The sequence below is a fragment of the Alexandromys fortis genome, unplaced genomic scaffold (assembly GCF_014885135.2).
Source record: "Alexandromys fortis isolate MF-2015 unplaced genomic scaffold, M_Fortis_MF-2015_v1.1 scaffold_7, whole genome shotgun sequence".
Lineage (NCBI taxonomy): Eukaryota > Metazoa > Chordata > Mammalia > Rodentia > Cricetidae > Alexandromys > Alexandromys fortis.
This window is the reverse complement of record NW_026067920.1, coordinates 9,074,638-9,083,990: the sequence shown is the minus strand read 5'-3', so window position 1 is coordinate 9,083,990 and position 9,353 is coordinate 9,074,638. Positions and strand designations below refer to the sequence as shown.

Genomic DNA, 9,353 nt, shown 5'->3' with positions numbered 1-9,353 from the left:
ATTTGCATTTATTCTGATTTCATTGGCCCCCTTCTCCTCACTTTTGTCTTTATCTTCATCTGGGTTTCCCAAAGTCATTTAGAAGCTCATCCCTTCCTCGTCTAGAATTCAAATTATTTTTTCCGGAAAGACTCACTTCTCCCAGGTTACTGTTTCTGATGGAGGTTAATTGTCAAAAGAAACGTAATTCAAACTTGGGGACAGATACCATCTATCTGGAGGAATTTTTCTAAATACACTGGCTTGGGAAAACCGAACCGTAAGGACAAAGTCTCAAAATAAAACAAAAGAGTAGAGAATTATTTCGTTCGCAATTCCTAGGACTAGTCTGGGCTTCCCGCGGCGAAAAGAATAAACCTTTGGAAGCTGGAACCAGAACGAAGTCCTAAGAATTCTGATGGGGTATATGCAAATGACTACGTTCTCCTAAGCTCACTTCTTCAGCTGAGAAACGGACGGACGTAGCTCTCCCAAATCGCCCAGGTTCAATGATCATCACAAAAACAATGAAGCGTTTTAAAGTTGTATGAACGGGTGGACGATAGCTAGAGAATTTTACTACCATGCCGGTGCGAGTCACACATATTCCTAAATTTTCCCAATAGCTTCCCCACGAAGGTAATTCCACTTTAGACTTTTCCTTCCGTGCTCCTTGGACATTTCCCCTAAACTTCTAGTAATAGAAGAAAAACAAAGCAAACTAAGAAGGCCTAGCGGGCTCGTGCACGGGCGGGAAAGGAACAGGGGCCCCGAATCACTCCGGTCCGTTAGCTCACCCCGCTGTTGTTCCCAGACTCCCGCCTCCGGCGCGGCCGGCAATGTTTTCATTGGCTTTTCTCCTCTCCCATTGGTTCGTTCTTCTGTTCATCAGACTCGGGCGCCAGGAGAGAGGCGGAGAGCGCGTCAATGTTGGGGTTAGAGGCCCCGCCTCCAAGTGCCGTGTGCAAAAACAAACAGCCGTTGGGGAGGCGGTGCCGAGGGGGCGGGGTTCCGGCTAGAAGGAAGCGTCCTATTGGTCCGCCGCCGAGGTTCAAATGAACAACACGAGCGGCTATTGGTGGCGGCGGCGCGAGGCGGGCCGGGGGCATTGTCCGGCTCCGGCAGCGGTGGTCCAGCTGCGAGAGCGGCGGCGGCGGCGCGGGGCGGCAGTGGGCGTCGCGCGGCCGAGACCATGGTGAGTGTGGGGCGGCTCGGGGAGCAGGCGCGCGGAAGCCCCGGGCGGCGCCTCCACCTGTGGCGCTGGGAGTGGGCGGTGTCGCGCAGCCGAGCGGGAGCGCCCGCCGGGGCCGGACTCCGCCTGGGGGGCCGCGCCGGACGCGGGAGGCAGAAGCAGGGGCGGGCTCAGCAGCGCCCGGAGGAGGACCCGCCGCCTCCCGGCCAGTGCGGAGTCTCCGGCGCCGGCTTACGTAATGCCTCTATTGAGGATCGGAGGAGTTCTGACCCTGCCCACCGGTACCGCTCGGTCGGTGCGCGGTTTGCACCGGCTTGAGGCGGTCACCGATTATGCCCCCACTTCTTTAAAGGCAACGGTTTATTTACAGGGCTTCATCTGAAAGTATCTTTTTATTCTGCAGTTCGGATCTAGTGGAAAGCGGATTTTTAGAAACGAAAGTGAATAAAACTTTAGCACCATTCTAAATTCAGGGGAAGGAGAAAGTGCTAAAAGCAACGGAAACCTGTGCGTTGCGTCAAAATTGTTAAGAGGGAATGACGCTCTCAGTTATGGAATTGTATTGATGTCGGTATTCCTGTTCTAAGTATCCTTTCACTGTTAAAGAAATAACATGCCTTCCCAATAGTGAGTCTGTCCACACACGTAAGAGATTAATTAAGGAGAAACTATTTAATAGCGCATGTCCGGCTGGGTTAACACCTAAGCAAGAGCCAGCCTTCATCGGGAGCTCTGATTTATGTACATTTTAGGCTTGTGCATTCCACAGATACTGTCATCCTGAAATCTCTTTTCGGTTTCGGGTCCCAGGTAACACTTCGAACAATTAAAACAGAGGCAGGAGATTGCAAGTCTGGCCACTTAGGCAGATAGGAGATTTACACAGCAAAAAATACTACATATTACCAGGATTATTGTAAGTATGCCATTGTTGTTCTTCTTTTTCGAACAGTCGTTTCCCGGGTCATCTTTCCCACCTGACAGAATTATGTTTTCCTTGATAAGAGCTCCGGGGAGTAAATGGCAGACTAGGACTTAATGATGCTTGTGACCCTGTGCTGCCTGCCGCCTTGATTTGTGTTTGGGTGTGGGAATCTGGGCATAACTGCTGGTCATAAATCGGTGCTGTCTCCTTTGCCATGGGAATGGAGTCTAACTGGCTGGGTCAGTCCCGGTGAATAAACTACTGTATCCTAGCATCCTAAATTCCCCTTATCAGGAACAGGCACGGTTAGCCTAACTGCACTGCCTATCTTTGGGTTCTTTTGGAGGCAGTGCTCCTTTAGCTAAATCTGATTTGTGTCAATGTTTCCTAAGCAAACCTATTAGGAAGTCCATTATCACATCAGTCTTAGTACTTTGAGTTTCACCTACATCTTCACGAGACAGGTACCTTCAACAGGTGCGGCTGCCTTCAAAGTTAAAGCCAACCCCAGGCTATCATTTCTCATGTGACGAATAGTGTAATGTGTCTCATGTTGATGACATGTGAGGTGTTTAGTAGATGACTATAAACAGATTGGCCAGTGGAAAGTAGCCAAGTTTGGACTGTAAAATTCTCAGACCTCACACTAGAAAAGTTCTGTCAGCTGTCATTGTGTGGTGACTGCAGGAGTTACTTGTTCCTACAGAAGTTAATCTGCTCAGGCAGTTAGGAGTTTCTGTTTTTCTTTGTGTTTCCAGACAGGGTTTCTCTGTGTAGCTTTGGAGCCTGTCCTGGCACTAGCTCTGTAGACCAGGCTGGTCTCGAACTCACAGAGTTCCGCCTGCCTTTGCCTCCCGAGTGCTGCTAGAACTAGCTCTTGTAGACCAGGCTGGCCTCGGACTCACAGAGAGCCTCCCAAGTGCTGGGATTAAAGGTGTAGGCCACCACCGCTGGGCCTCAGGTTTTTATGATCCCGGTTAGTTTTTCTTTCTCACATTGTAGTGATAGGTTTTCAATATCTACCCAAAAATACATAAGCATTAAGAGAAAAAAAATATACTGATGGCGTTGGTTGTCCTTGGTTAAAAAAAAAAAGAAAAAAAATTGACGGGAAATAAAAGTGGTCTATTAGAGTAATAGCAAAGTATCCAATTTTCAAGGCAAAAATCTATTTCAGTATGTTCCTTTCCGTGAATAAACTTTTTTATTTATGTATGTATATTTTGGAATAAACTTTTTAAACCCAGACAAAGTTTGTATTCATTGTGTATATGTAAGGGTGGACTTATGAGGTCAGAGGACAGCTTGCCGAAGTCTGTCCTCATTCCACTAGTGAGTCTCAGGCTCAAGCCGAGGTGGTAAGGTTAATGCCAATTACCTGTACCTGCTGAGCCAGCTCCATAGCCAAGTTTTTACATATTTTCTCTTTTTCAGTCATCAACGATTTTTTATTTAAAGTTGATTATATGTGTAAGTAGCAGCTTATTGGTTTTTTTAAAGTTTTTTTCTTTTTGGTTTTTGTTTTGTTTGGTTTTTCAAGGCAGGGTTTCCCTGTGTAGCCCTGACTGTTCTGGAACTCACTCTGTAGACCAGGCTGGCCTCTAACTTATATAGATCTATCTGCCTTTCTCTCCTGAGGGCTAGAATTAGAGGTGTGTGCTGCCACCACCCAGCTACAATATTTATTGTAAAAAGTGCTAAGCTTGGGCTGGAAAGATGGCTCAGAGGTTAAGAGCACTGACTGCTCTTCCAGAGGTCCTGAGTTCAATTCCCAGCAACCACATGGTGGCTCACAGCCATCTATAATGAGATCTGGTGCCCTCTTCTGGCATGCGAGCAAGCATACATGGAAGGAATGTTGTATACATAAATAAATAAATCTTTTAAAAAAAAAAGTGCTAAGCTTTGCTCACAGCAGCTAGAAATGGTGGTAACGCCAAAGCTTGGGTGCTCCACAGTCTTGAACAACCCCCCCCCCCCCCGCCGCCAAATTCACTGCTGTGACCAGCTTCCCACAAAATACAGACAGATAGAATAATGAGTAGCCTTACTCCACTTCCCAATAGTCTTTGTTCTATCTGAATCTCTGTATCATCTGTGTTCTGTATTTTTAAATGCAGAATTGCTAGTTGAGTTCTTATAGCATCCCAGAGCTTCTATAGCCCACATCTCCAACTCTTCCACATTTCTCCTGTAAATCAGCTCCAGAAGCATAAGAGCCATAGATCAAGTTTAGTCATGACAACAACCCCACTCTTGGTACTAAGTTTCTTTATTACTGTCCTCATCACCTTGACCCAGATACTTGACAAAAAGGTTTAAAAAAGGAAAAACTGCTAGGCTATAATGGCGTCCAGCATTCGGACGTAGAGCCAGGCAGATCTCCATGAGCTGAGGCCAGCCTAGCCTACAGAGAGAGTTCCAGCAGGATAACCAGGACAGCACAGAGAAACCCTGTCTCGAAAAACTGAAAGAAAAATGTGGGAGGGACTTTGGTTCATGATTTCAGATGATTTTGGGCCTCAGCTGGCCCCATACTCTTGGGCAAAGCATTATGGTAGCAAGAGTGTGTACTTCATGGCTTGCCAGGAAACAGCCAGTTACAGTGCACTCTGTAAGGACATACACCAGTGAACAACAACCTTCATTTCTGTCTCACCACCTAAAGAGTGCTAATATTTGAGAATGAAGCCTTCAACTCAGGCCATTACATGTGGTTGATTCTGTTTATTTGGCTGCTGTAATAATGTTGTCGTGAACAGAGCTGTACAAGTACCCATTTGAGTCATGACTTGTTTGGGGTCTGTAACTAGAAATGGACTGGCTGGGTCCTGAGGAACTTCATTCTCTTTTTTCAGTGTTTAGTTAGCCTAATTTTTGATAACATGGTTGTTCTTCCTCCCAGAAAAGATAAATTCTCAATTTTCTATGGAATTAATATTATGCTGATCTTTTTGGAAAGTTAAAAGTTGCTGGGCAATGATGGCATGCACCTTTAATCCCAGCACTCGTAAGACAGGCGGATCTCTGTGAGTTCAAGGCCAGCCTGGTCTACAAGAGCTAGTTCCAGGTCAGGAACCAAAGCTACAGAAAAACCTGTCTTGAAAAAAAGGAAATAAAGAAAAGTTAAATGTTTGTGAAATGCATGAAACTTAATGTCAATCAGAAATTTGTCAGATTTATAGGTAACTTAAACTTTAAATATGTGTTAGTAATTGGTTTTTTTAATGTGTTAATAGAAGGTAATATATATATATATATTTACAGTGAGGCAGCAAATCACCTAAATATCTTTAAGTTTTTATAAGAAATTTTTACGTAGTCGGGCAGTGGGGGTGCATGCTTTTAATCCCAGCACTCGAGAGGCAGAGGCAGGACGATCTCTGAGTTCAAGGCCAGCCTGGTCTATAGAGTGAGTTTCAGGACAGGCTCCATAGCTACTGAGAAACCCTGTCTCAAAAGAACTAAAAAAGAAAGGAGAAAGAAAGAAAGAAATTTTTACCTAAAGTATTGTTTTGTGACTTTTTTGCATTAACATTTTCAACTCCAAATTGTTTTCCTCTAGGCTGGAGGCAAAGCTGGGAAAGACAGTGGGAAAGCCAAGGCTAAGGCAGTGTCCCGCTCACAGAGAGCTGGGCTGCAGGTAATGAATGAATCCATTCTGTCAGATTGTTGTTTTCTTTACATTTGTAATTCATGACCCAGAGATGGTTTATTGATTGCAGAAATGTCCTTTTTTATAATACACCTTTGAATGTGAGAGTAACTAGTTAAGGCATAAATTATAAACTAAGCCATTAGTTTGTATTTTATAAGAGAATAGGATGTCTTAACAAATTTGTTAATTTTTTTTCCCCTCTATTAATGTCTGTTCCTGGGCCTGAAAAGCAGAATTAGCAGTTAAGAATGTGTGCTGCTCTTGTAGAACAGCTGCCTGTGACACCTGATCGGGGATCTCACACAACTCATACCCACACAGACCTGAGTATGCTTAACAGTGAAATAAACCTCTTTTTAAAAGCCTGGTTTCTCAAGATTATAACTATGTTCTTCATTCTTACAAACTTAGAGTGCGTATACTCTGGTTTTCCTTTTGAGAATGTTTGTAGTGGCTCATTGACTTTCAGGACAGGATAGAACTAGAGACCAGTATTGGATTTTTGCACTATTCTCTAAATATTTCCCAAAAGACTTCTGAGAAGTATGTTCTAAACTCCTAAGTATTCTCAAATTTCATGTATGTAAATTATTACAACGTTAACCTACAGACAGTTTTCTAGGTGAGTAAAAATTATTCCCTGCACATAAGAAATGCTTCAAAAGGGACTGGAGGAGCCAGGGGTGGCGGCACACGCCTTTAATCCCAGCACTCGCGAGGGCGGATCTCTGTGAGTTCCAGACAGCCAGGGCTGTTATACAGAGAAACCCTGTTTCAAAAAAGAGGGGTGAAATGGGGAGCTGGAGTGTTGGCTCAGTGATGAAGAATGTTTGCTCTTCTAGAGGACCAGAGTTGATTCTCATAACCTACATGGTAACTCAAAACCATCTGTAACTCCATTTCCAAGAGGGTTAGGCCTTCTGGCCTCTTTGGGCACCAGGCACACATGTGGTAAATAGACATCAATGCAGGCAAAACATTCATATACCCAAAAAGTAAAGGTGCGTAATTTTTTGTTTGTTTGTTTGATTTTTGTTTTTCAAGACAGGGTTTCTCTGTGTAGCCCTGACTGTCCTGAAATTCACTCTGTAGACCAGGCTGGCCTCAAACTCATAGAGATCCGCCTGTCTCTTCCTCCCGAGTGCTGGGATTAAAGGCATGTTCCACCACTACCCGGCTCTTAGTTTTTAAGTGGGAAATTGGAAGTCCATACTATGTGATGTTGTGTGTGTGTTGTTTTTTCATAGCTTCCCTTTGTAGCCGTGTCAGCCTCCTGCCTCAGGTGTGCTCACCACAACAGCAAATCATGTTTCTTATGGCAGTTTCAACAAGTGGGTTACAGAATCTCTGTGACACAGAAGGAAAGGGGAGAGGAACTTCAGTTCATTTTGTTTTCTTTGTTTTGGGGGGTGTTGCTTGTTTGTTTGAGACAGGATTTCTGTGTAGCCGTGGCTGGCCTGGAACTCGCTCTGTAGACCAGGCTGGACCCAAACTGAGAGATCTACTTGCCTCTGCTTTCTGAGTGCTGGGATAAAAGATGTGTGCCACCACCGCTTAGCTGTTTTTATTTTAATTTTATGTGTATGATTGTTTTGCCTGCTTGCATTTGCATCATGTGTGGAGGTCCAAAGAAAGCATCGGAACTCCTGGAACTGAAGTGAACTACCGTGAGGGTGCTGGAAACCAAATCCAGATCCTCTGTAAGGGTAGTGTGTGCTCCAACTGCTGAGCTGTCTTTACAGTTCAGGAACTTAGCTTTTAAAGCATTGTGTATTTTAGGGCACTGCTTAAATTCTCATAATTTATTTCAGGTGTATTTAAGCAGTGGCGACTATTGCATTGGTTTAATAAATAAAGGGGTTGGTGCGGGGGAGGGGCGCGGGAGAGAAGAAGAAAAGGGTTGGTGAGATGGACCAGCATATAAAGGCATTTACCTCCAAATGCCTCCGGACCCAAATGATGGAAGGAGATATCCAACTTCGGCAAGTTGTCCTCTGACTTACACACAAATAAGTAAGTGGAGCCTGGAGAGATGGCTCAGCAATTAAGAGCACTGGCTCCTCTTCTAGAGGACTAAAGAGGTTCCCTGCTCTCGTTTGGGTATCTCTTACCTTAGTCTGTAGCTCCAGCTCCTGGGGATTCAGTGCCCTCTTCTGGTCTCCCTAGTACATAGACACAAATAAATGTAATAAAGTATTGTAAGATAAATATGCCGGGTGGTAGTGGCACACTCCTTTAATCCCAGTACTCAGGAGGCAGAGGCAGGCAGATCTCAGTGAGTTCGAGGCCAGCCTGGTCTACAAAGCAAGTTCTAGGACAGCCAGGACTGTTACACAGAGAAACCCTGCCTTAAAAAAAAAAAATAAGATAAATATTTTAGTGATTTAAAGGATTAAAAGTCATGCATGTAGCTGGTGGCGATGGTAATCCTAGCACTTGGGAGGCAAGGTGAGTGAATCTCTAAGCTCAAGGCCAGCCTAGTCTACAGGAAAAGTTCCAGGACAGCCAGGGCTAAACAAAGAAACCCTGTTTTGGTGGTGGGGGTGGGGCAAGTTCATGTAGGAGTTAGAGAGAGAACTCAGTAGTTAAGAGCACTGACTGTTCTTCCAGAGATCATGAGATCAGTTCTCCACACTCGAATGGCAACTACAATGTCTGTAACTCTAGCTCAGGGGATTGGGCATGCAAATAGTGTGCAGACATACATACAAGGCAAAATGCCTGGACACACAAACTTTTAAAAATAAAATGAGCATGGCTTTGTTTTTTTGGGGGTTTTTTTTCTTTGTTTTTTTTCGAGACAGGGTTTCTCTGTGGTTTTGGAGCCTGTCCTGGAACTAGCTCTTGTAGACCAGGCTGGTTTAGAACTCACAGAGATCCGCCTGCCTCTGCCTCCTGAAATGTGTAGCCCAGGCTGGCCTCGAACTCGTGAACCTCCTGCCTCTGCCTCCTTCAGCAAATCCTACCGGTGTGCGCCACCACAACCGGCTGACTTTGTTTTAAAAATAATCCATGTAACTGAGGAAGTCTAGCTTTGCCTGTGATAGTAGCTGCTTTGGAGGCTGAGGCAGTAGGATCACAAACTCAAGGTCAATCTGGGCTACCTAGTGTGTTAAAGACTATGCTAAGTGTGGGCAGCTTAGCCATACTCTGCCTTAGAAAATAGAGAGCAAGTCTTAGGTGTGGTACAAAGCTTCTAAGCTCAGATTTCTGTAAATTGGAGGCCAGCCCACACACTACACACTGTATAGCAAGATCAAAGAAAAAGTACAAAGAAAGGATACCGCTTTAGCAGTAAAGCACCTGCCCAGGATGTTGTCAGACTCCAGGTTCAGTCTAGAGCTACAAAAAAGAAGTATGAGCGGTAGATGGGAAGAGGTAGAGAGTTGAAGCCCCTCCCCTGTCCCACAAAAAAAGGTTTTCTCTAAAATTGTAACTTTCTTTTAATCCCAGCACTTGGGAGGCAGAGGCAGGTGGATCTCTGTGAGTTCGAGGCCAGCCTGGTCTACAAGAGCTAGTTCCAGGACAGGAACCAAAAAAAGCTACGGAGAAACCCTGTGTCGAAAATCAAAAAAAAAAAAAAAAAAAAAAAAAAAAAA

General features: G+C 44.7%; 1 protein-coding gene across 3 annotated transcripts in view; it reads left to right on the top strand.

Moving 5' to 3' along the window:
• The first annotated feature begins 930 nt into the window (after positions 1-930).
• H2az2 (H2A.Z variant histone 2) overlaps positions 931-9,353 on the top strand; it is a 16,007-nt gene continuing 7,584 nt past the window's right edge. Inside the window, exons 1-2 of one of the 3 annotated variants that reach the window (XM_050140890.1) lie at positions 931-1,174; positions 5,662-5,739. In XM_050140890.1, the coding sequence (XP_049996847.1) occupies positions 1,172-1,174; positions 5,662-5,739 (81 nt within the window). In that variant the 5' untranslated portion in view covers positions 931-1,171. The remainder of the gene's footprint in view (positions 1,175-5,661; positions 5,740-9,353) is intronic. The other 2 variants (XM_050140889.1, XM_050140888.1) reach the window with 2 other exon arrangements.